Below are 26,380 nucleotides of genomic sequence, written 5' to 3' on the forward strand. Positions count from 1 at the left end.
TTATAGACCTTGGTACTGTATACTAGGTACTTGTAAGTAAGTTAACTTATGCCAATTGTGGGTGTAGCAATCCAACATATACCCTTTAAAGGGTGAGAGCACATGCACTGAAGCTTGGTCAGCCGGGCCCATTGAATTGGAGAGTCATTACGCCAGTACTAAAGAGTGAAACACAAGGGGCAAAGGGTGGGGGGGTTAACCTGCTAAAAGCGTTTTACTCACAAATATAAACAAATGTTTATTCTAGATGTGGCACCACCAGTTGGCACTAAAGAATCTGTTACTTCCCAATGGAGACTTAATATAATCACTTGCACAGAGCAGAATTCATCCAGTTATAATTGAGGCATTAAAGACAATCATAACGTTGGTTTTGTTTCTTAATGACCTATGCTATGTTAAAGAGATTTGCATAGCGCATGGCTGCCCCAGCTAAGGGGCGTCCCAGCGATACCCAGGTAAAACATTGCGAGATGTAAAACAGGAGAGTTGTGGATTCGCTCGGGAACATCTAAGTTTTTCCATCCTTCCTGAAAGCCTGGAGATTCTGGATACCTCTGATAGACACAGGCAGAGAGTTCCAGAGTACAGATGCCAGCACCTTAAAAGAGCGGCCCCTGCTCCTAAAACTCTGGGGATGCAAACTAGGTGCTGAACGCAGTGCACGCCACGGTGAATACAGCACCAGCAGATGAGATAAGAGAGGAGGATCTTGTTGAGTCAGAATTGTATGGGTAAAGCATAATGTCTTGAACTGAATTATTGATCAATTGGCAGCCAGTGTAGCTTAGGCATGAGGTTTGATGCTGAGCTGAATTTAGGGAGAGCTAAGAGTGCGCGCTGCCCCATTCTGTACCCTCTAAGCGTTGAATACCAGATTTATTTGCGCCTAAATAAAGGGAATTACAATAATCCAGTCTAGATAAGACTGTAGATTGGATAATGGTTTGGGGAGTTTGGGAGTCCACAAATCCTAAAAGAGTCTTGAGTCCACGCAGAAGCCCAAAACATACCCCCGCAACCACTTTTGTTTGGGCTTCTAAGGACCGCCCACTGTCCACCCATACTCCCAGATTTTTCATGGCCCCCCTTGTGCGGGAGCCAATGCTTTGGCCACCATTGATCTGACCACAAATGACTCTCTCCCTAGCAGCAAAATTTCAGACTTACTGGCGTTTAACTGCAGACAGCATAAGATTCTAATGACAGTCCTTTGTTTTTTGCTTCCACTGCAAGGGGTTGTAGATAAATAATAAAGAGGGTAGGGTCCAATATTGATCCCTGCATAATTCCGTAGCCGGCGGCGTACTCCTGAGAACAATGGGATGGTACTGTGATCTGGAATGTTCTGCCATCCAGAAAGGATCTGAAGCGAGCCCCCGATACCCATCTCCTACAAGCGATGCAAAAGAATCTTATGAGATACCATATCAAAAGCGGCACTGAGTCCAAGATGAATCTGAGCCGCAGAGTTTTCTTTACCCAAAGAGCTTCAAAGTTTCTTTGTCACTGCCATTCGGTGCTATGGCGTGATCGAAAACAAATTTGTGAGAAGTCTAATATCTCATTGGACTCTACAGACTTTGTGAGGATGGAATTCATATGGGATTCTGTGGCTTTGGCCAAAAGCGGGAGCCGGGACATGGGGCGATAATTTTCAGGTTTGGATGTGTCCAAAGAGGATTTCTTTTAGTAACGGTGTCACTTTGGCATGCTTCCATGCGACTGGTACTGACGCCGAGGTTAGGGATAGGTTAATAGCTCACAGTAGTTGGTGTTTTTTTTAATTTACGGAGTTGGTCCGGTTTCATAGGGTCTACTGGGGAGCCGGATTTAATTTTATTGCAGAGATACTGAACTTCTGGAAGGGATAATAGAGGGAAAGAGAGTAATGTCCCTCCTTCAATGTTCACGTTATCTCTTGTCCTAGCCCTATTTATGACCTTATTCCTTGCCTCGATCGGATTACTTTTTGGCTCATACTTAAAGCTAACCCTTTAGCTGAACCTAATTGACAAGCAAAGGCATTTCATCACTTGCTTTCTACACTACTAACTAAAGCAAAGCTGGATATGAATGCAGATTCCGCACATGTATAATAGACACAATGAGCCTTTTTATTGTATTGTACAATTAATATAGACTTTCATACTCCTCAGAAGGGCCCAAACTGTTCCTATGTGCATCTGTGTATCCTACATGGAACTCTCATGCCCCATCGTATAATGCCATGGAGATTTTTGTTTTTCTTTCTCCTTGTAAGAATGACTGACGTTTTTTGTGTTTTTTAAGGCACACTCTTCCTGCACTGGTAGGCCTTTACTGAGAACGGACTCTTCATTTAGGCATTCCTTGGTACATTTGATAAACCCCATTCTGTTCCTTTTGTTTCCAAAGCATTGGAGGCAATTTGTGGCTGCCTTCTGTCACAGATGAGTCAATAAAAGGAAATGAATCCCAGAAGTCTTACCAGAATTCTTCTTCCATATTATAAGCGGTGAATGTCCCATCTGCTACATTGCTTTACAGATTGTAAATAGGGTCAATTTAGACATGGCAATATGTTTTGCACTATCTGTAGCAAAGGAATGTATTTCCTGTCAATCAGCATGTAAAGCATCTTTTTTTAACAGTTTTAAATATTGAATGGAAAGTGATGAGCATTAGAATGTATGCTTCTTTGTTTACTTCCCTGTTGCCCAGTGACATTCAAGATAGCCATAAACTTGATAGTAAAACTTGTTTCATTCAGCTACGTTTTTATTTTTTTTTTGTCGTTTTGTTTTTGAAGGGTGGGAAATAACTCTAAACGATTTTACAGTTCTCTCTTATCTCCAAGTCCTCATCTCTAACTGGATGAAACACGTTTTACCAACCAATAGAAAGTCCATGACAGTGTTGAATGTGAACTAGCCATGTCTTAAGCTGTGGTGACCCAAAACAAGGTTGCTAGTAGACTTAGGTGACTAAAGACAGTAAGCCAAAGGGAAATAAACTGCTGCAGGTAAAATGCACAGATTTTGAAATGAGCCCAAATTGATCACATCATTTTCCACGGTGTCCCACAGTGCTGAAATGTTAACCTGACTTCCATGTTTGTGCGTTAAAGGTTCCTGTAATCATTCTATAGCTAGCCTGCCTTGTAAGTAGGAGACCTCTTCAATCTTTCCTTCCCTCTACCCAGGTTTAATTGCTCAGTCTCCTCAGCCATTCTTGTTTCCCACACCCCTTCTAACCACTCTATCTACACATTTAGCGCCAAATGTAGGTAAAAACAAATTTGCGAGTCCTTAATAGTGAATTTTACCGATTCGCTATTAAGGACTCGCAAAATTGAATGTAGGTAGGAATCGCTATTCCATAATATTCCTTAATCACATATTGCAAATTGAGATTCGTTAATAAGGAATTCCTACCCATTCATTCCTATGGGCTAGGAAGCCCATAGGAATGAATGGGAAGATATTCACTATTTGCAATTCGCTGTTAAAGAATCTCAAATTTCGGGAGCTATTTCGAGGGTGCCAGGGTGTCCAAAGGACACCCTGTTGCATCCCTGAAATGTGCTAGTGTGCACATGTGACGCACATACATGCCCTAAGGGCATGAATGTGTGCAACATGGCACTTTAACAAAAGCAAAAAAGTGCTTTTTTAAAGCAAATCTCGAATTACCACCAACTTGAAGTTGATGGTAATTAGCGATTCTTTAAGGCTAAAGTGCACTTTCTTTTGTGCTACTTACATTGCATTTAAGGAATCGCAATTTGCGATTCTTTAAATGCAAGAGCAAAATAAGGAATCACAATTTTGCGAATCCTTATTTTGCTAGTAGGTTTAAACTCACCTACATTGCTCGCAGTCAAATAGCAATCGCAAACTAAGCGAATTTCAGCGTTAGCGCTCGCTATTGGCCACCTTAGCTCTCTAGATGCAGTAAGCCCTCCGTCTCCTCCTTTCATCCTTATCTCTTCATCAACTGAACACATAATCGTCCCGCTGATTCAACTGTAAATATCCCACCATTTAAGCCATTTTACTTTGTTTATTGATCACCTCCTCCACCATTGAGCACAATAGAGTTCCCCATTCCGCCACTCTTCCCTTTATGGCCTAACAATCACTGAATGCCAGATTGACTCTATGCATCAATACCAATCCTTTTCTCCATAGTCCCTTCAAACCAAAATCTGTTGAAGTTAGCTTCCTTTTTAACAAGTGATGCACCACATTAACTGCTGTGCTTTTCCTCTTCTCCCAACCCGGTTATAATGTTTTTCATGGTGTTAACATGGTTTGAAAAATATTAATTTGTTTCCGTTGTATCTTCCCTGAAGAGTCAATGCATTGATCTTTGATTTATCTCAATGTAGTCCTAGGCATACTGTCTGCAATCCTCACATAATGCTTCATTATTCTAATCCAACTTGAAGAATTGGCAACAGAAGTGTCCTCTCCAGTTCATACATGGACTGTTGCATCTCAAGCATATGCTTTGCCTTCACGCACTCAAAAAGTTAAATATCTGGACCTTCTGTTTACAACTGCCTCTCTGACTTACCCACTCTGACTCCATCCCATATCATCCACCTATCCCACTCCGAACACCGGGATGGCCAAATAAGCATTAACAAGGCCTCCTTTACCCTTTGTTCACCAAGTGCCACCAAATAACCCTCTTACATAAATGAAAATGCTTGCCAGTTCTGTTCTTAACTGCCCAAGTCAGTCGCTCATTATCTGGCTTCACCTCTCATGACTCATTTGTGACACTGTTCTCAGATGTTGGCTCTGACTACCTTCTTTGCACTGTTATTTAAAGTGCCTCTCATCCCTAGCCCTCCACCATCCTATCATTCCTTGCCCAACAGCATAAATGTGGACTTTTCTTCTCAAATTCAGGAAATGAAAACCCCTTGTGAGAAGTTGGCCTGATATTCAATGTTCACTATTCTAGTGATCACTATGTATCAGTCCAAACAACCCTTATGGTGATTGGTTGTAAGTCAACCTTATAGACCAGCTATCCTAGTAGCATGGATACGAGCAGTCTTCGGGCTAAACTCTAGAGGGCGTGTTAAGCCAGTTGTTATACCATCACATATACCCCCTTGAACACCAAGTGAAAGGACACCACACAAGTGTTATGAAAATAAACAGTGTATTTATTTAGATCACAACAGCCCTGTACTCTTTATGAGGACAGGGTACTAAGCACACAACAAAACTCTTACGAAAATACTTTAAGTTGCACAATTTACACAAATGCCCGAGGGGCACGGAAAACCATATACTATGGAAGTGGAATGCGAAATTACTAGCAGGTAAGTACTGGACTAATAGGCTTTGGAATCGCTAGGACTACGTTACTGAACCTTCAGATTACTAGTAGGAGGCCTAGGGGACTCGGGTGCAGAGTGTGCACTCTCACGCGGGATGCGGGACAAAGTCTATGGAGGCTAGTAAAAGCAAAGTTAGTGTTCTCGGGCGAACCCGATAAGGTAGGTTGAAAACGAAAGTTGATCTGGACCCTTGGATAGTGAGGCTATGCTGGGGCACCGAAATGCAGAAGTTACCTAGCCCAGGGGCTGCGGCTGCATAGGTCTGAAAAGACGTCGGGAATCATCGTTGACGAACCAGGAGCCTGAAAGAAGGAGTTGCTGGCAGGCGACCAGTGAAGATTGTTCGATGGATCCAAGCCTGGATCGGCGATGGAAGACACCTGTAAGCAGAGGGGACCAAGTCCTGAATCACTAGCCTGTGATCAGATGGGCACCAGGATGGAACCGGATGGAGTCACCTCGACCAGGTGAGTGGGCGACGCTGGGCTCTGCAGTCTCACGGACCAGGAGGCGTTGTCGGCGAACAGGATGGAGGTGCGAGCTGTCCCACGATGGTTGCTGCTGTCGACGTCGCTGGACCCAGGATTGGGGTAACAAGTCTTGGCAAATTCAAGCCCACGCGGTGGACCTAAAATGGCGCCTGGAGTGGACCAGGAGGGTCCGGGGTGCTCTTCTTTTGGAAGGGAGCAAGGGCCAGTCTGGAGCAACCAGACTAGCAGTGGTGATGTCGTCGGTCGTCGTTGGGAAGGCCACAAGCCAGCGGGCTAGTAGCCAAACAACGCGGTGAGCAGCAAAAAGCAGAAGGGCCCCACGCAGATCTCGTGGATGCTGGGGGGCTGGACTACGGTGCTGGAGCTGCTCAGGGTCGGGGCTTCTCGGACTCCAATTGCAAAAACAACAAGTGATGGACTGAATGTGGATCAATGTCACACACTCCCCCAGTCAAAAGATCTGGGCCCAAATCCATCGTTTTTTTGCACTCCACACCACCCTGGGTTAGACAATGGCGATATGCAAATCAGCTCTGACCCTGTTGCCCCATGGGAACAGTCCAGTCCGAACTACAAAAGCCATGTCCTTCCCAGAACGGAATCAAGCATCCGAGGACCGGACCGGTTTCGAGGTAACACCTCTCATCAGCCCGGCTAGCTTGACTCCAAGTGGTGTGGAGTGCCTGGGACCCACGTCTGGGCATCCCCAGCGCACTTAGGGCGGCAATTGCAAAAACAACAAGTGATGGACTGAATGTGGATCAATGTCACACACTCCCCCAGTCAAAAGATCTGGGCCCAAATCCATCGTTTTTTTGCACTCCACACCACCCTGGGTTAGACAATGGCGATATGCAAATCAGCTCTGACCCTGTTGCCCCATGGGAACAGTCCAGTCCGAACTACAAAAGCCATGTCCTTCCCAGAACGGAATCAAGCATCCGAGGACCGGACCGGTTTCGAGGTAACACCTCTCATCAGCCCGGCTAGCTTGACTCCAAGTGGTGTGGAGTGCCTGGGACCCACGTCTGGGCATCCCCAGCGCACTTAGGGCGGCAATTGCAAAAACAACAAGTGATGGACTGAATGTGGATCAATGTCACACACTCCCCCAGGCACTCCACACCACTGGAGTCAAGCTAGCCGGGCTGATGAGAGGTGTTACCTCGAAACCGGTCCGGTCCTCGGATGCTTGATTCCGTTCTGGGAAGGACATGGCTTTTGTAGTTCGGACTGGACTGTTCCCATGGGGCACAGGGTCAGAGCTGATTTGCATATCGCCATTGTCTAACCCAGGGTGGTGTGGAGTGCAAAAAAACGATGGATTAGGACCCAGATCTTTTGACTGGGTTGAATGTGTGACATTGATCCTCATTCGGTCCATCACCTGTTGTTTTTGCAAACTCGCTATAAGTGTACTGGGGATGCCCAGACGTGGGTCCCAGGCACTCCACACCACTGGAGTCAAGCTAGCCGGGCTGATGAGAGGTGTTACCTCGAAACCGGTCCGGTCCTCGGATGCTTGATTCCGTTCTGGGAAGGACATGGCTTTTGTAGTTCGGACTGGACTGTTCCCATGGGGCACAGGGTCAGAGCTGATTTGCATATCGCCATTGTCTAACCCAGGGTGGTGTGGAGTGCAAAAAAACGATGGATTAGGACCCAGATCTTTTGACTGGGTTGAATGTGTGACATTGATCCTCATTCGGTCCATCACCTGTTGTTTTTGCATTCTCGGACTCCAAAGCACTCACCAGAGGATCCCTCGGCGGTCGTGCTGGATCGAAGTCGCGCAGTTCTGATGATGGCCGGTCCCTCGAGGTCTCGTCGCACCTACGGTTCTCAGCTTAGCTGTAGAGGTAGGTAGAGGTCAGAGGTGCCAGGGAAGCCGGGTCTCGTCGAGCTGGTCAGTCGGATTCCGGAGGAAGGACGTGCAGCAAACCGCAGAGTTCTTAGATGGTGCCTGCGATGCAGGGTGACTACTCCTTAGTCACAAGGGAGAAATCTTGAGAAGAGTCGAGAGTTCCTTTCGTGGAAAGTAGTTTCTTGATTCAAAGATGATCTAATTTGGAAGGGTCCCCGCTCCTGCCTTTATCCTTAAGAAAGGGGTGGGTACGCGACTACGTCCTGCCCTAGGGGTGGGACCAGGAAGGGGGGTGGTTACACCCCTCTCCCGTGCCGGACTTTCCCCAGGCCAGGGGCTGGTGTGCCCCTGGAACTGGTTCTAGCCGGCAGATGCGTAGTGTGCCCTGCCTACCCAGGATACACAAAACCCTGTCTGGGATGGTGCTAGCACCGCCCCTGACAGGAAACCCTTTGTCCAAGCTCCCCTCGCTGGAAGGACTCCCAGCTGCAGGGGGTCAGACTTGTGTCTGTGATGGCAGGAGTTAACTTTAACCGGGGTTCGCAGTTACATACATGTCGTGTCCCTCTAGAAGGGTGGAATGCTAACCCCGTCCCCAGAATTGGCGAGGGGTTAGTATTCCAATTCGTATGACACCTTACTTGACATGTTTTGATAAAGCGATACCAAAGATAGCATTTAACCGCGAGGATTATAATGCACTTAAGAGTATATGGTATGCGTTATCATGGAACAGCTATTAGGACTTGGTTCCGCAAGCTGCAAACGGGCTCAGCTCATGCCAGAGCACCATCTCACACGATTCCAAGCACTCTGCCTTCAGGATTGCCAAGGCCTGCCATAGGAGTGACTGATAGGAATCTGTGTGTCCATTTTAAGGTTAGATATAGGTATACTATACCTAAAGCAAAGGGTGATTACACCACCTTGCCCCAGCTGTCGTGCAGCCAGTTGTGTCAGATTTAGATGGCCCTCCAGGGGTGGCATAATACATGCTTCAGCCCCTGGTAGGCCCTGGGTACACCTATGCCCTGAGTTACAGGGTCTGATAAGGTGGCCCAGTACCAATTGGATAATGCACCTAAGGTACACGTGTCAATTTAGTGAGAGAACAGCTAGGCTGTGGGTCTGATTAGCAGGCCCACAGCCAGAGAAAGTCGTAAACCAGTGAAACAAAAACAAAAAATCTGGGTGATCATAGGATTGCAGACCCTACTCTCCTACATGACCCCCCCCCCCCCCCCCCCCCCAACTTTGGGACAATAAACTAACCTTGACCAGGTGAGTCTTCTTGCTCTAAGTGGAAATACCTGGAGAGCCCATCTGCATTGCCATGATCAGTGCCAGGTCTATGCTCCACTGTAAAATCCATCCCCTGTAGGGAAATGGACCACCTAAGCAGTTTGGGGTTTTCACCCTTCATCTGATTTAGCCACAAGAGGGGCTTATGGTCGGCCTGAATCTTGAAATGAGTGCCAAACAAGTATGGCCTCAGTTTCTTCAGGGCCCAAACCACAGCAAAGGCCTCCCTCTCAATAGCTGACCAATTTTTCTCTCTGGGGGTCAGCCTTCTGCTTATAAAAGCAATGGGTTGGTCATTACCATCAAAATTCAGTTGAGATAGAACAGCTCCCACACCCAACTCAGAAGCATCTGTTTGGACAATGAATGGTTTGGAGTAGTCTGGACTCTTGAAGATAGGTGCTGTGCACATGGCCTGCTTTAGGTCATCGAATGCTTTTTGACAGCTTGCTGTCCACTGAACTTTCTTTGGCATTTTCTTACTTGTCAGTTCATTAAGTGGAGTCACAATTGATCCATAATTTCTGACAAACTTTCTGTAGTAACCAGTCAGGCCCAAGAAAGCTCGAACCTGAGTCTGGGTGGTTGGAGGAGCCCAGTCCCTGATTGACTGTATCTTGCTCTCTAGTGGCTGAACTTGGCCTCCACCTACAAGGTGGCCCAAGTGTACAACCTGTGTCTGCCCTATCTGGCACTTTGTGGCCTTGATAGTGAGACCTGCTGCTTGCAGTGCCTCTAACACTTTCCTCAGGTGGACCAGGTGATCCTCCCAGGTGGAGCTAAAGACAGCTATAAGAAGTCATTCCAGCCCAGTGAGAACATGATTCACCAGCCTTTGGAAGGTGACAGGTGCATTTTTCAAACCAAAGGGCATTACCACAAATTGATAATGCCCACCAGGGGTAGAAAATACTGTCTTGGGCTTGGCATCCTCAGCTAACCTGATTTGCCAATACCCAGCTGTCAGGTCAAATGTACTTAAGTAGTTGGCAGAAGCCAATCTATCTATAAGCTCATCTGCCCTTGGTATTGGGTGGGCATCAGTCTTAGTGACTGCATTGAGACCTCTGTAGTCTACGCAAAACCTCGTCTCTTTCTTACCACCCTGGGTGTGAGGCTTTGGCACTAGAACTACTGGACTAGCCCAAGGGCTATCTGAGGGTTCAATGACTCCCAACTCCAACATTGTCTGCACTTCTGTTTTGATGCAGTCTCTAACATGATCAGGCTGCCTGTAGATTTTACTCTTAACTGGCAATCTGTCACCAGTGTCAACCTCATGGGTACACCAATTGGTTTGACTGGGTGTTAGAGAGAACATATGCCTGAAGGATTGAAGAACCTGTTTGCAATCCTTCTGTTGATGTTCAGAGAGGCTGCCACAAAAGACAACACCATCTACTGATCCATCATCAGGATTCTGAGTGAGCAGGTCTGGGAGAGGGTCACTCTCTTCCTCCTGTCCCTCATCTATGGCCATGAGCAAGCTCATGTCCTTCCTGTCGACATATGCTTTGAGCCTGTTCACATGAAGCACCCTGTGGGGGCTTCTGGGAGTTCCAAGGTCCACCAGGTAGGTGACCTCTCCCTTTTGCTCAAGGATTGTGTGGGGCCCAGACCATTTGTCTTTGAGTGCTGCTGGGGCCACTGGCTCCAACACCCACACCTTCTGTCCAGGCTGGTATACAGTCAGGGCAGCCTTTTGGTCGTGCCAAGCTTTTTGAAGTTCTTGGCTAGCCTCAAGGTTTTTGGAAGCCTTTTCCATGTACTCAGCCATCCTGGAGCGGAGACCAAGTACATAGTCCACTATGTTGGTTGCAGGCTTTTTGAGAGGTCTCTCCCACCCTTCCTTCACCAAACACAGAGGTCCTCTTACAGGATGTCCATACAAAAGTTCAAAAGGGCTGTAGCCAACCCCCTTCTGTGGGACTTCTCTATAAGCAAATAAAAGGCAGGGTATCAGGACATCCCATCTACGCCTGAGCGTTTCAGGTAGTCCATGAATCATCCCTTTTAGGGTCCTGTTGAACCTTTCAACAAGCCCATTGCATTGTGGATGATAGGGTGTAGTGAACTTGTAGTTGACACCACATTCCTTCCACATAGCAGTTAAGTAGCTTGACATGAAGTTTGCACCTCTGTCAGAGACAACCTCCTTAGGGAAACCCACTCTGGAGAACACTCCAACTAGGGCTCTTGCCACAACAGGTGCTGTAGTGGTCCTAAGGGAATAGCTTCAGGATACCTGGTGGCATGGTCCACCACCACCAGTATAAACTTGTGCCCTGATGCTATCTGGGGTTCCATTGGTCCAACAATGTCAATCCCCACCCTTTCAAAGGGCACCCCAACCACAGGCATTGGTATAAGGGGGGCCTTTGTTGTGCCACCTGACTTACCACTGGCTTGGCAAGTGACACAGGAGCGACACAACTCCTTGGTATCTTCATTCATGTGAGGCCAGTGAAAGTGTGAGACAATTCTGTCCCAAGTCTTGTTCTGGCCTAAGTGACCTGCAAGGGGAATCTCATGGGCCAAGGTGAGAAGGAAACCTCTCAGAGACAAGGGGATGACCAGCCTCCTGGTTGCACCAGGTCCTAGTGTTTCTACTGCTCAAGTATAGTACAGTCGACTTCCTATTCTCAATTCCTCTTGCTCAAAACTTCCTTTCTTTTCTGTAACATTCAGACTGCTTGTGTTTTCTCAACATCCCCGTTATTTTTCTTCACAGTCTATTGTAGTCTTTTCAGTATAGTCTTTATGCATTCTCTTCCATGGAGACACCCACGCGTATTGCATTTCGTGATCTCTGTAGAATTCAAAGTAGCAATCCCTCTATGATGCCCACCCTTAACTCCAAGGGCACCACCAGCATTACCAGCCCCCTGAGGTGCTGTTATGGGCCTCCTCTTCTCAACACCTTCAGAGTAGCATATCAGAGTATTGTGCAACGATTCCTCACTAGTTTGGTCTTTTTATTACTAATGCTGATGTCCTTTAAAATTGAAATTGCCTACTTCCATGCTGCCTTCACCCCAACCACCCTATCTACTCTTATCTCCCATGCCCCTCTCCATTCATCTCTAAATTATACCCCTTTGGTCGGAGAAACATGGTTTGTTTAATTCCTGCAAGTGAGTGGAGTTAATGATCTCCATCAGTGCCATATTGCCCAGCATCTGTCTTGCAGTACATAATTTGAACTAGTGGATGCATGCAGGTGGGGCTCATGCCCACCCACACTCCTTTTTGGGGACCAGTACTTATATTCCCTTATTACATTTTGAGCAAGAGAGAGAACACCAAATTGCGTAATGAGAAAGATCGGAAAACTGACAAAAAAAAGCAAGGTTAAAAAAGAACCTGCAAGAATGAGATAAAGGTGCAAGGAGTGTCTGGTGGATGAAAAAGGCATGGGTTGGACTCAAGACTATTATTATACTATCCAGCCTTGGTATTTGGCACCTCTGGCCATCACTAGCACTAGCCAAGGGTTTCTGAACAAAACTTTGGGCACCTCACTTATCCATTTACAAATTGAGCACTGCTGGTTTGGAATGTCTGATAGATATGCTCCCACCTCCCTTTTTACTGTGCCAAATCCATATCTAGTGTAGTAATGGGCAAACCTGATTTTTGCAATGCATACCTAATTTACCACCCAAATTACACCTACGCCGCATTGAACACAGTCAAGCAAGAGTCGAGTGATGCATTTCCTCTTGATTACTCTTTGCAACCACTGACTGCTGAGTACAGCTTGTTTTAGGTCTCAAGTTGGAATTTTAGATGTATGTAGTCTGCATGACATCCTTGAATTCTGTTAGCTTCACTTTGTTTACATTGACATTGACTGCATTGAACCATTGCCCTGGGTACAAGCCATTATTAGGCTACAATATGCTCTTCCTGTTTTCTCTTGATACTACACAAACAAATTACCGGATTGAATCTGTAAATTGGGTGATCAGATGCATGTATTTTTTTATTAGTGTTCAGACAAGATCTCACATCATCTGCTTTGTTAAAGTTGCCACTTGGCATACACATTTCTTTATTGTATATATTTTTTTTATTCTGCATATCTTAAAATAATTCTGCTGGAGTATTTAGACTAATAGTTGCTGGAAACTTACACTTTAATGAATTCCTCATTTGTTTCAACTTCTCCTGTGATTTTCATCACATAAGCAGTACTTGTGAAATATGTATGTGTCCAATTTTAGGCAATCGTGTTGAATCTAGGCAGCTAAAATAATGTTGAACTGTTTGGTTTTGCTACTTTAAAGTACTGTAATGTTTGTTTTTGCAATTAGTCAAGTTGACCATTTAGCTGAATACTGATAGAAGTTTTTCTACATGTGCAGGGATGGATACATTATTACATGCTCCCATCCAGATTCCACTGCAACAGTTACAGGTATGACCAGTTTCAAGTTTTTTTCATTTGTTTTATAACATTGTATTGCTTTTTGGTAACTTCGGCACAGGTAGAACACACACTTTGCAGTCCCTCACAGGGGACCCACAGGACCCAGTTACAAAAGTCTCCATGTCTATATATTCCCTGCTATCCCCATGTCGAGTGTTTCTTCTCCGTGTAGGCTGTAATATACCCATCATTTCCCCCAGATTTTGAAGTGATTTTGGAGTATCCATGTGCTATATAGATTGGTTCTTTAAGTTTCACTCATTGATCTGTACTTGCCCTCCATTCCCTTCCTGAGACAAGGGTTTAAAGCATCTGGTGGCTTCCAATGTTACTTGTTGATCCCACCGCAATAGACTTAGAATACTACCCTGGTAATCTCAGGAGGCGCCTGGGGGATAGGTATCCTGTATTGTATGCCTACATTTAGAATGCGAACGTAGGGTTGGATACGTGCACCAAGACCCAGCTTTCTTAGTACTTCCAGTAAAAAGTCTTGATCCAAAGAATCAAAGGCGTTCGCAGTCAAGAAACCTAAGTTCTGTGGAACATTGCAATTTTCAGAAATGGACCAGGGCCAGATGGACTTTTTCGCTAGTGTCTTGTGTTGCAATGGAGATTGAAGCCACATTGGTACGGGTCGACCAAGTGGCTCCGCACATGGGTGAGGCATCTCGCCAGGACCTTGGCAAACAGTTTAACCTTCGTGTTTATGAGGGAGCTAGGCCAGTAGAAGACTTATCTGTCTAATGGCTTCTTGGGTTTCAGGAGCACCACTATGGTTGCCTGTTCTATTTCTGCAGGGAAATGACCTTGAATGATGGCTTCAAGGTACATATTTAGGATAGGGGGCAGGATGGTTTGACACTCAGGATGGTTTGACACTCAGGATGGTTTGACACTCAGGATGGTTTGACACTCAGGATGGTTTGACACTCAGGATGGTTTGACACTCAGGATGGTTTGACACTCAGGATGGTTTGACACTCCGGATGGTTTCCACCCTGAGGTGAAGAATTGCGCTTTTCAACACAGTGCCCAATCTAGTCAAGAAACGGACAGATAGGTTGATTGTCGCTCCGGCTCCTAGGTGGCCCTGCTTTACCAGTGGTTGTTTGTAGGAACAAATAGGAACTAAGTACCGGAGGCTGGAAAAGAAAGTGCGCCATAGCGGTCAGGCACAAAAACGGGGGAACCACTGTCAACGATCAGTCAGTCTACACCACGAGTGACCATGTCCGACAAAGAGCTAGCAAAAAGCCTAAAGAGATTTAAGTCTGATCTGCCCTCACCTGGCAAAGGGAGGAAGGATAACCCGGATCCGATAGATTTAATACTTAGCAGACTTGATGAAGTCAGAGATCTGGCGAAAGCGACCAAGGAAGAGGTGGCAGCAATCAGACAAGATAACCGCGACACCAATGCAAAACTATTAGAGGCGGAAACTAGGATTAGCAAACTCGAGGATATGGAAGTAAAGACCTGCAACGCAGTAAAACGCTTGTGCATAGCGGCGGATCAAACAACACGGAAACTCGCTGAATTGGAAGACCGGAATCGAAGGGGGAATCTACGCATTTTTGGTATTCCGGAAGGTTCAGAGGATCAACTAGGGAGCTGCGTGGCGTTTCTGGAGTCCTGGTTTACCCAAGCTACTAACATGACTTTTCTACACCCACTAGAATTTGATAGAGCCCATAGAGTCCCGGCCAGGATATCTAAGGATCAAAAAGGTCCCAGAGCTATTGTTTGTAAACCGCTCCGGTACCAGCATGTGGAACAGATTCTTACCTTCATGCGTAAAAACAATCACATTTTGTGGAAATCTGCTAAGGTCTATATATCTCAGGACTATAGTAAAGAGACGGTTGACGTCAGGAAGGCATTCTTGGCGCTTCGACCGCAGCTGAAGAAAAGGGGCTTCCAATATGGATTCGCTGGTCCGGCAAGGTATCGAGTGATTGTTCAGGGCTCTCCGCACATTTTTTCCGATCCACTGAAATTGAAACGTATGCTGGATGGCCCTGAAGACTTGGACATGGAGACGAACAATCCTGAAAGCTCCGCTGATCAGGCTTCAGCCTCAGGCTATAAATGAAAGTCATCATGCTGCACGCATCTTCCAATGGTTTTCTATTCCTGGTTGTTAAGCAAAACAAAAGAATATGTTCAGGCTCCTATGTTGCACAAAATGTGGTACTTTTGAGGGCCCAGGTTAAGGCCCAGGTTTAGGGCTTTTGATTACGGAGTCCATGTCTCCACATTTGTATACTTCTTTATATACTTTGAGGGTCCAGGTATACTTGTATCTTGAGTTAATACGTTTAATGCGTTTTCGCATGCCTCATTACATAACCCTATACCTTTACCAGTTGGTAATGCTGTTGGTTCTGTTACTCACTCAAACTAAAGAAATGCCATGTTTCGCTTGTCTTTTCTCTTGCAGTTTTTGAATTCCATCATATGTACTAGGTTATTAGATGTATGGTTTATCGTAGTTACAATAGTTAGCAACAATTCACGAGATTGCAGCGAATGTCCATAGGTTCTTATGCTCCAAACTAATATGGATATGTTTAGGCACGGGGAGGCTGCACCGTACTCTCTCTCCAATCACCATGCCTACTGCATACAGGTGGGGTGGGGAGGGTGGAGGGTTGAGGGGATTGGGGGTTCGGGTATGTGTTACATGTCTTTTATGTTTGATTCTTCTTCTTCTTCTTCTTGCTTGCATTACCACTATTGCACTGACACTGGATGGTGGTGAGGGTTATAGACTCTATGTTCACTCATATGTCCTTTCTGTGTCTCGGGGAGGTGAAAGAATAACATATTGCAGTTGGTCAGATGTGATGAATGTCTTTCTCCGGATGAAGCATCCTTTAACTGTTCACACATAACTCTGTGAATACTCCAATGGGAGTATGTAATATGGACAAAATGAAGATATTATCGCTCAATGTTAAAGGGTTGAACCAACCGATCAAAAGACAAAAAAATCTTAGATTATGTGCGTAGGGTAAAAGGTGATATTGTATTGCTACAGGAGACAAAGCTGGAAGCTAAGCTGTTTTACCACCTGAGGAATAAGTTTTACAGTGAGGTTGTGGGTGCAGAATCTGTACACAAAAAGAATGGTGTGTTGATTCTTGTTGCGAAGAAATCAAAAGTGGAGGTTTTGTCTTCCGAAGCCAGTGTAGACGGGAGGTGGGTTACGGCCAAACTAAGTAAGGATAATACGGAGTTTTATGTTACGAACATATATGCTCCAAACGCCAGTGACCTCAAGTTTTGGGAAGATCTAAATAAACATATGGAAAATGTCCCAGATAGCGCTATTCACATAGTGGGTGGTGACTTCAATCTTCCAAAGGACGCAACGCTAGATAGGGACTCCCACTGCCCTTTCAAACCAAGTAAATCTCATAGAGCCTTCATTAATCTGTGTGAACGCTTTCATTTAGTGGATGCATGGAGGCTCCAGAACCCTACAGGGAGGGATTATACTTTTTATTCTACACCACATGACTCGTACTCCAGGATCGACTACACCCTCATAACACAGAACGGGGTACCCAGAATAGAATCTACCACCATAGAGCCTCGTGTGATGTCGGATCACTCTTGTATTTCCCTGTCCATCGCAAATGCCAAATCCTCACCTCGTCAGACGTCTTGGCGCCTGAATGACGAGATATTAAGCGATGCTCAATACAGATCCACAATACAAGCTGCGATTGTCTCTTACCTGCAACTTAATAAAGAAGGGGACACATCTTATCTTACTAGATGGGATGCCATGAAAAGTGCAATACGGGGAGTGTGTATCAAGATTAGGTCTGCCATGAACAAAAATTATAACGCGAAGTTGGAATCCCTGGAAAGTGAAATTGGAGATCTTGAAAGTAAGCATCTAAGGCTAAGAGACGATATGACTCTCTATGCTTTGGCTAATAAAAAATATGAACACAATAAATTAATAAGTGAAAGGGCGGGAGTTTGGCTTAACAAAGGTAGGAGATTTAAAATTTGTGAATCCAATAAAGCGGGGAAGAGTCTTGCTTCATATTTGAAATTTAAAGTACAAAAGAATTGTATTAACATCCTTAAGGACGCCTCAGGGAACTCTCACTCTGAGCCAGACAAGATAGCTGAGGTATTTAGGGTGTTCTATGAGGACCTTTATGCAAAAAATGCAAAGGTGGAAGAAGATAAAATTAAGAATTATTTGGATGAGTGTGATCTTCCACGGTTGTCTGATGAGGATCAGGTTGGTCTAAATGGCCCGATTAGTGCTCAAGAAGTGGAAAGTGCGATTAAAAAATTGAAATCAGGGAAGGCACCAGGCCCGGATGGCTTTACAGCAAAATTCTATAAAACATTCCCCACTATATTAACTGGGCCCTTGCTAAACCTATTCCAAGAAATAAATAGCTCTGGTGAGGTAAGAGGTACTCTGGCAGAGGCAACAATTGCAGTACTTCCTAAAGAAGGGAAAGACCCATCGCTCCCAAAAAATTACAGGCCAATTTCGCTAATTAATATTGACTGTAAGATCCTAGCTATGATACTTTCCGCACGTCTTCAAACGATGCTCCCACAACTAGTCCATTCATCTCAAGCGGGCTTTCTTAAGCATAGGTTGTCCAGTGATAACACACGGATTTTGGCGCATGTGTTGGAGAAAGCTAAACTTTTAGATACCCCTACAGTGGCAATAACGTTAGATGCCGAAAAAGCCTTCGATAAGGTTGATTGGGCCTTTCTCGAAGCAGTCCTCAATAAATTTAACTTGGGGGAAACATTTACACGGCTAGTAATGTCCCTTTATTGCTGCCCCTCAGCAAGAGTCAGGGCGGGTGGATCGTTTTCATCCTCCTTTTGCTTAAAACAAGGTACGAGGCAGGGGTGCCCTCTATCACCCTCGTTATTTTTATTGGCAATCGAACCGTTCTTACATCATATAAGGAAAGATCCTAAAATTGCAGGCATACCGTTTGGAGACTGCACGGTCAAATTGACAGCGTATGCAGATGATGTGCTTGTCCTATCTGAAAGGGCGGATGAGGCAGTGTCTGCACTCATGTCGGACATTGAAGATTTTTCTAAGGTATCGGGCTACAAGCTCAATAAAGACAAGACGGAGGTCAAACTGCTGAACAATTTAGGTGACAAGGGGATCTTGGGGGACTCTGGTCTTACATGGCAGCCAAAATGCTTTAAGTACCTGGGGTTGGACTTCGATAAGGATTTAGTCTCCACTCTAAAAATAAATGAAGAATTGACCTTGAAAAAAATATCTAATCTTCTAGAAAGTTGGTCCCCAAAATTTCTCTCTTGGTGGGGCAGGGCTGAAACTCTCAAAATGATGTCGACTCCTTTAGTTAACTACCTGGCCAGTATGCTCCCTATGACGTTCTCTAATAATTTTGTCTCAAATAGACCAGCTGTTTGGTAACTTCCTGTGGCGGGGCAAGAAAGCCAGGATATTTCTTAAGAAATTACAATTGGCGAAAGATAAAGGCGGCCTGGGTCTGCCTTCGTTCAGGAACTACCAGACAGCCTTTCTTTGTAAACAAGGTGCTCAATTGTTAATAAAATCACCGAATTACACTCCTGTGTGGATTGACATTGAAAGATCAATAGTGGGCAACGCTCCTCTTGAGTCCTTAATCACCATGGATCTGTCACACCTGCCTCACTCCAGATATATAATGTTAAATACCAGAAGGGCCCTACTTAGACTTGACCAAACGCACAAAACCAAATTGACATTTTCTAAATCATCATGTATGTCATTATGGAGAAACCCCTACCTTAAACATGCGGGTATGGAACTCTTCTGGGAGTCATGGTCCGGAAAGGGTATTAATTTGGCCGGAGATCTGTATGACAATAGCGAGCCAATCCCGTTCTCAAGCTTACAGATGAAGTTTGACCTACCCCCGATAGACTTCTATAATTTCCTAAAAGTCAAGGCGACACCAACTAACCGTAACTTCTCACCCTACACTCCATGGCTGATAACACATCTCCCACGCATTATGCACACAGGTCACTTCGTTTCAAAGGTGTATAAACTGTTGCTACCGTTGCCCAGTAAATCTCACAAAACTGTGGAAGCGAAATGGGAAGCGGAACCGAACTCCACAGGAATAGAGTTGGACTGGGAATTGCTTCATAAGTCAGCACTTGCCCACAAAGTATCACCCATCCTATTCCAGACGAAGTATATGCTCCTAAATAGGTCGTTCTGGACTCCGGAAAAGCTATTTAAATGTAAACTACGTGACTCTCCGGAGTGCTGGAATTGCCAATCAGGGACTGGTGATCTTCCTCACATGTTATTCAACTGTCCCTTACTGAGAGAATATTGGGAGAAAATATTTGTATGCATTCATCACGTATTTAAGATAAAACCTATGAAGGAATTTGTATATGTCATTCTAGGGGGGCTGGAACCACGATTGGCAAATGAGCAAGATCGCCAGCTTTTGGACTTATTGTTAACATTGGCTTGTAAGGTTGTTTTATGCAAGTGGAAATGTGCTAAGGAAGTAAATTTCAAGATTTGGCAGGAATGGCTGTCTTTCCTAAGAGGTGCTACTAATCAGGCATTACAGTCTTCTACGTGGTGTCCATCCAATAGGAAGTTATGGAAATCATTAGACAACTCTTCCCTTCATTTTGAACCGCCTTGAAGCAATACGACCTTGTTATAGTACCTTTGATATAAGAGTGTGACCCCTCGTCCGTATGTTAGAGCTATACCCACTGCATCCACACGTCGAGTGTTTGACAAATTAATCTATAACTTTGGGACAAGCAAGAATGATTTTTCTCTTTATTTTTTATCATTTGTAGTTTCTGTACTGGTCTGACAACATCCGTATCAACTCACTTATGATGGAAGATTTATTGTAATGTCTTTTACTTTTGTTTTCTTACTTCAATAAAAACGATTTGAAATAAATAAAAAAAAGGATGGTTTGACACTCGGAACTTGGTACATGGCAGTTGTCGTTTTGGATATATGAAAGTAAAATACAATTTCCCAAAAAAGAAATATTATTCAATTTGGAACGAGGGATAGAACCTATACAGTGGGGTTGAACACAAATAAATTGAGGACGTACTTTGGATACTATCGTCTGCGTTCCATTTGTTGTCAACGCAAGGTTCAGCTTGAGAAGATACTCCTGGTTCAGAGCATTTACTTACAACCCTGACTAAGTCCCCATGGGCGAAACTTGTTGACTGGGCTGATGTGTGTTTGCATCTACAAAAGACTTGAAATATATGAAGATTTGTTACATCAAGATTACGCGACTCCTGTGTATCACTAGTGAATATTCACATGAGTTTGGTCAAATGATTTTTATATGTGATGTCTATCAATTTTCTCAATAATGGAAATGTTAAGTATAAAATCGATTATGGACATTGACATAACTCTACACTATTAAAGAGAATATATATTTTGATAATAGATGCTCCTGTCCTGTAGGTGTTAGGAAGTGTTCTTTTAGTGGTTCAGTGGTGGTTTGATCACAGTTGAGTGTCTGGCTCCAGTTAATAAATACTGATGAATCCTAGTGCGACTGGCTTATAGCCTTACCGCCTTTTCCTTTATATAAATAGTTTGACACCGTCTACAGTAATAATCCACTGGAAATCTGTCTGGCCTGGTAGTCCTGCTCAGATTGATCCAAGAGGGCCTCATTAATCTCCTCCACAGTCAGTGGTAGTGTAATGTCAATGTGTTTTAGGGGGCGTACTTTTCATGTGCCGGGCATATACGTTCAGCATAGAGGGAGCTATAGATTTCTGTGAAGTCGATCTCTGGGCCGCTTACTGCCTACATCTCAATCAGTTTGCTTGGGCCATGAGTGTGGTTGGTTTGTCTGTAATGGTCATTGCTCCGTCAACCAGTCCCAAGTCTCCTCCCGGGGTATCAAAAAGATGATTTCCCCCGTGGATCACTTGTAGCCATGCCGGGAAGAGGCACATGTATTATAGTGCCATGGCCTTGAGTTTTTGTTTAACGTGTTTGTACAATTTTCTTTGTACTAGAACTCATTTTACATTACAGATTCTGTTGCCCCAGCTTCTTCAAACCACAAATTGCTCCGACACCCCTTCTCACACCCATCTGACAAATAGTCCGATCCAGCTGAGTCCCAAACCTCCCCGTATAGAAACACACCTGGCATTGTGGTTCTGTTAAAGTATCTTCGATAAGAGTATAATTTACAGTGTTCTTCTCTGTCAGTAGCACTGATAGGAGGGTGGTCAGGAGAAACGTATGAGTATTTGCCAGGTATTGGTATTTACCAGTCTTCGCACCCACCCCATCTCTTCCATCATTAACTTTAGACTTCAGAATACGGTTGTGTATTTGAGAGCGGTATGCAATGGCCAGAGCTACACTAATCAACATCGATTTTTAGGTCTGTCCTAATAGCAATTCTATGTGATCAGCAAAAAATAGCTTTCAGAGTACTACTGAAAGAGAGGGTTTAGGCTCAATCCATATGTTGGTTGGGCTTAGTACAGGATGTGATTGGGCAGAATCGGTGTGCTTCCACTGAAGCAGCGGTTGTATTGCACTTTCGGGCTTGTGGCAAAGATTATACTCAATACAGCAGAACTGAGTTGGTTATGGTGGCAAGCCAATGTTTATAGACCTGATCTGTTTATCATAAAATGTTATATACAGGAATTGAATCCCACATATAAAGTGTGATGCAGCGCCCCTAAAGAAATTCCGTCTCAAACTACACCACTCTGTACCCAATACTCACCATTATATATAAAACTCACACAAGGCCCATAGAAACCGAGACGGAATTTGGGCAACTGTATCATGTGGCCTAATTAAACAAACTGACTAGATTTTATATACAACTGCAGTATAACATTATTAACCATGGTATAATAACGGAAACATTTAATTAAGCCACTTTGGCCAATGAATCAACTGATGGTAACTACTAAATAAATCAAGACCAGCTTGACATTTTAAGTCTTTTTATTTTGAAAATTAAAGCATATTAATAAGAAATCTTTTTATTAGCTCAATTTATTCAAAGCAAACATCTTTTATTAAATTAGATTCTTTTATTCAGCATAATAGGCACAAAGGACTGGCACTTCAAGATTGCTCAAAATCATGAATTTAAACAAACAAACCTAAATCCCTATGTTGGCTCTCTGACCTGAAAAGGAAAAGACATATAAATTGCTTTATCTTACGTGCGCCAAGAAATCGGACAGCACTTCGCCCTCATGAACAATCAGCCCCGTTCCTCTCAAAGGGCCAAGTTTTTATACCTTTCTAACTCACTAATCTAACTAAATGTTATTTTTTAAGTCTTTCAGCAACCCTATTGGTTGCTAGCCGACAGTCCATCATGAGGCCACTTTTTTATTAAGCCAAAACGTCATGCCATTGTCCTTTCACGTGAGGAGACATCAGCTTCCGAGGATCGCTACAATTTATTGAAAGACAGTTCACTGTTTCCTCTAAAGCTCAGCCGATCCGCCACTTGCCACTTCCTTGGCCTTGGAAAAATAACTTTTCACAGCACAACTTGCACAGTAGTTCTGTTTAGCTTTCAATTATTCAAAGAAATGTCTTTGTGGAAAAGCTTTCCATCATGGCTGTGCTTAGCTCATCATTGTCAGGTTAACCAACATCTTCCAGAACCATTAGGCCTCAAGCCTTTTTCACGGGCTAGTATTTAAACAAACACAAAACAATAATTAATTCAGGTAATGAAAATCATTCTGTTACCCACCCACCATTGCTAATGTTAACCCATTAGCCATTAGTTTGTCACCTAGCAAAAAACACAAAGAAAGCGGCGTTATTAATCTACCATTCTTCATAAAACCAGCAGGATTCTCCATAAGTCTGAAAAAGATAGACATGACATAGACGAAAGCACATATAAAATATGCACATGCCATTAATTAAACAGCTGCATTAATGTTGACAAAGACAATAGGACAAACAAAACAACGTTAGTTTATTATTTTTAAGCGTCTTTGCAGATGCAACATAGAGCACATAATATTAATCCCGTGTATTGGTGAATGCAATTTTACTCTAGGTTGGTTTAGTAATACAAATCATGCAAAAACCTATTAATTTGATTAATTAAATTATGGAAGATTAACTTCACGAGCCAGAATAAAATTATTTCTGAAACTCGCTCCATCAACTGTGAAAAGCATGTGTTAAATTAAGCCATTTAAGGGTAGAGTGCAATCACGCTAAATTAAAGCGTACAGATATGTGTTTTATTACATGGAATTTCACAGATTACTGTAGTAGGTACAGGTTTGTGTTTGTTAACCTCCCCTGTGATAAACTGTGGATTAGATGATATGCTCTGTGAGAATCCTTCTTCATTTCTAAAACTTGATTTCTGGGCTGCCTTTTCATCTCTTTTATCACATTCATGTCGTTGTGAAACGTATTTTCATTTGAAATCTTTTACCTTCTACCATGTGCTATATCTTTCAGAAGGGGAGGTTCTGCCCGAGGCAAAAGAACAAATCCTCTTCTTTTGTCCTTTGCTTCACTAAGTCCTTCTTGGTAACCCTCTGATACCTTGGTGAGCAACCTGGACTGAGTCACATTTTACAGAGAGTAGCAAGTTCTTAGATTACCACATTCACACGCTTCAGGATTAGGTCACATCTTTCTTACCGGACACTCAATACGTAGCAGTAATACCAGTCTCCTCTCCCGTTTCTGACCCTTGCGGATAGTGAGATTGTTCATTCTCCAACTTCCCATCCTTAACTTTGACATTCACGAGGGTCCCATCTCTCCCCTTAAATGTTTAACACGGTTGGCTCACCTTTCTCACTCACACAAATTGATTTTATGTCCCTCCGTTGGCTGTGAAACTCTGAATATTTGCTTCTGCTTTCTAATCCGCCATACAGCTGTGTGCTCTAACATTTATGACACTCAAAGGCAGGTCGTATCTCAGCCTTCTGACTCATCGGTGTGAATTGAATCTCTCTTCTGGCATTGAACTGTTTCTTTTTTCCAGCCTTCTTTCATAGAGCTGCTGAGGCAAGTACTCCCCGTGCGTTTCTCAACTCACTTTTAGGATGTTGATCTCATCTACTCCATCTAAAGCTTTTCGTGCTGGACCACTATGTACACATACATCCTACTTGCACAAGCAACTCCCGGACTTGGCAAGCGGTTTTGAGAGTGCCAGTGATTCTCAAAGCTGTGTCCCTTAGCTCTTAAGACAGGAGAAGGATTCCATCACCTCCCATTAGACGGCACATTGGTGATCTCTGCATTGCTTTCCAAAGCACACCTAACCCCTTGTGAAGGAGGGAAGTTCGTTCCCAGGGATTCTTTAGCTGCTATATATGCATGTGCAGAGCATGTAGGGGGTTTCCTCAGTTACTGTTTGGCCAGAGGTGCATGTGCTCCCCTGGGATGGTGATCCATGGTTTACATTGTGCCTTGGAAACTGTGACCTGGCTAATTTCAGGAACACTGGTGTGCGTATGTGTATATCAGAGTTTGTCAAAGACGTGAACATTAATAAGAAACAGCCTCTCTATTCCCTCGTAAATTACAAGCTTTGGAAATAATGGTAACCACTGATAAATTCACACAAATTGAACCTGAATGAAGGAAAGCAAACGTAGTGCATCTCGGAGAGATGAAAGAAAAGAAACCAATAATTTAACCAATTTTTGTTTTGTTCGTAGGAGTACAGCCTATCCGTTCAGGTTGTACAATTGCTGTTAGCTAGTTAGCAGAAGGTTGGTGCCAGTCTCTACTGGCACATTGAGTATGGTCTGGAATGCATTCCAGTGTAATTACTAGAGGCCCTAGATTAATTCAAGTAATCCACCTCTTGTTTTTTTTTTTTTTCAACCATTCCTGAAGGGAGCAATTAATAGAAATCCTGCAGCCCCAAAAACGAACTCTCTAAAGGTCAATGCTCATCGTATGAAATTCCTAGCTCAACAAGACTCTTCATTTTTGACATCAGGAAGCCACCCTGCCACAAATACATGAAGTAGAAAGATTAAGCTTGTAGTAACAAAGTCTGGTGAGAGACCAATGGGAACGCTGGGTGGTAGGACATTTGTGCCAGCACAGCAATTCCTCCCCAGAAATGTGAATTTTTTTTTTTAAGCAAAAGTTGAGGTTTACAGGGGATTCTGGGTAGGAAACTGTTGGGGGATCCACTCAAACCACATATACTTGGACTCCCCCGGGTGTCTACTTCACAGAAATGTCTGGGTTTGGTAGATTTCCCTTTATGGCCGCCGAGCCCGGGGCCAAAAATGCAGGTGACCCCCTTGCAAAACCAGGTTGTTTTGTGATTGATCATTTTTGATGCCTCCACAACACATTTTGGGCCGTTTCTTTTTGCGGTCACTATGCCAACCCACAGAAGTGAGGTACCATTTTTATCGGATGACTTGAGGGAACGCTGGGTGGTAGAAAATTTGTGCTGACCCGATTCCACAACTCTCCCATATACAAATGTGAGAAAAATTAGATTTTTTTTATAGCCAAATTTGAGGTTTTTTGTGGATTCTGGGTAGGAAAACTATGGGGAATTTACACAAGCCACACAACCTCGGACTCCCCAGGAAGTCTACTTTAAAATAAATTATTGGTGTGGTAGGTTTCTCTTTATGGCCACTGAGCCCGGGGCCAAAAACGCAGGTGATCCCCTTGCAAAACTAGGTCATTTTGTGATTACCCAGTTTTGATGCCTCCACAGTACGCTTTGGGCCCTTCCAGGTGGCGGGCGCTTTGCCCACACACACACAAGTGACTTGCCATTTTTAATGGGGGGGGCCTGGGGGAATACTGGGTGGTAGGAAATGTGGAGATTTTTTCTGATTCTGAAAGAGTATGGCACAGTAATGCAAGGGAAATGTGTGACTGCAGT

The 26,380-nt window shown here is 44.0% G+C and overlaps 1 protein-coding gene across 1 annotated transcript in view; it reads left to right on the forward strand.

Annotated features, from left to right (window-relative positions):
- The window catches only part of KNL1 (kinetochore scaffold 1), a 617,593-nt gene that overhangs the window by 106,462 nt on the left and 484,751 nt on the right, over positions 1–26,380 (forward strand). Inside the window, exon 9 of the mRNA XM_086937420.1 lies at positions 13,366–13,418. Within this exon, the coding sequence (XP_086793546.1) occupies positions 13,366–13,418 (53 nt within the window). The remainder of the gene's footprint in view (positions 1–13,365; positions 13,419–26,380) is intronic.

The sequence above is a fragment of the Lissotriton vulgaris genome, chromosome 9 (genome assembly GCF_964263255.1).
Source record: "Lissotriton vulgaris chromosome 9, aLisVul1.2, whole genome shotgun sequence".
NCBI classification, from domain to species: domain Eukaryota; kingdom Metazoa; phylum Chordata; class Amphibia; order Caudata; family Salamandridae; genus Lissotriton; species Lissotriton vulgaris.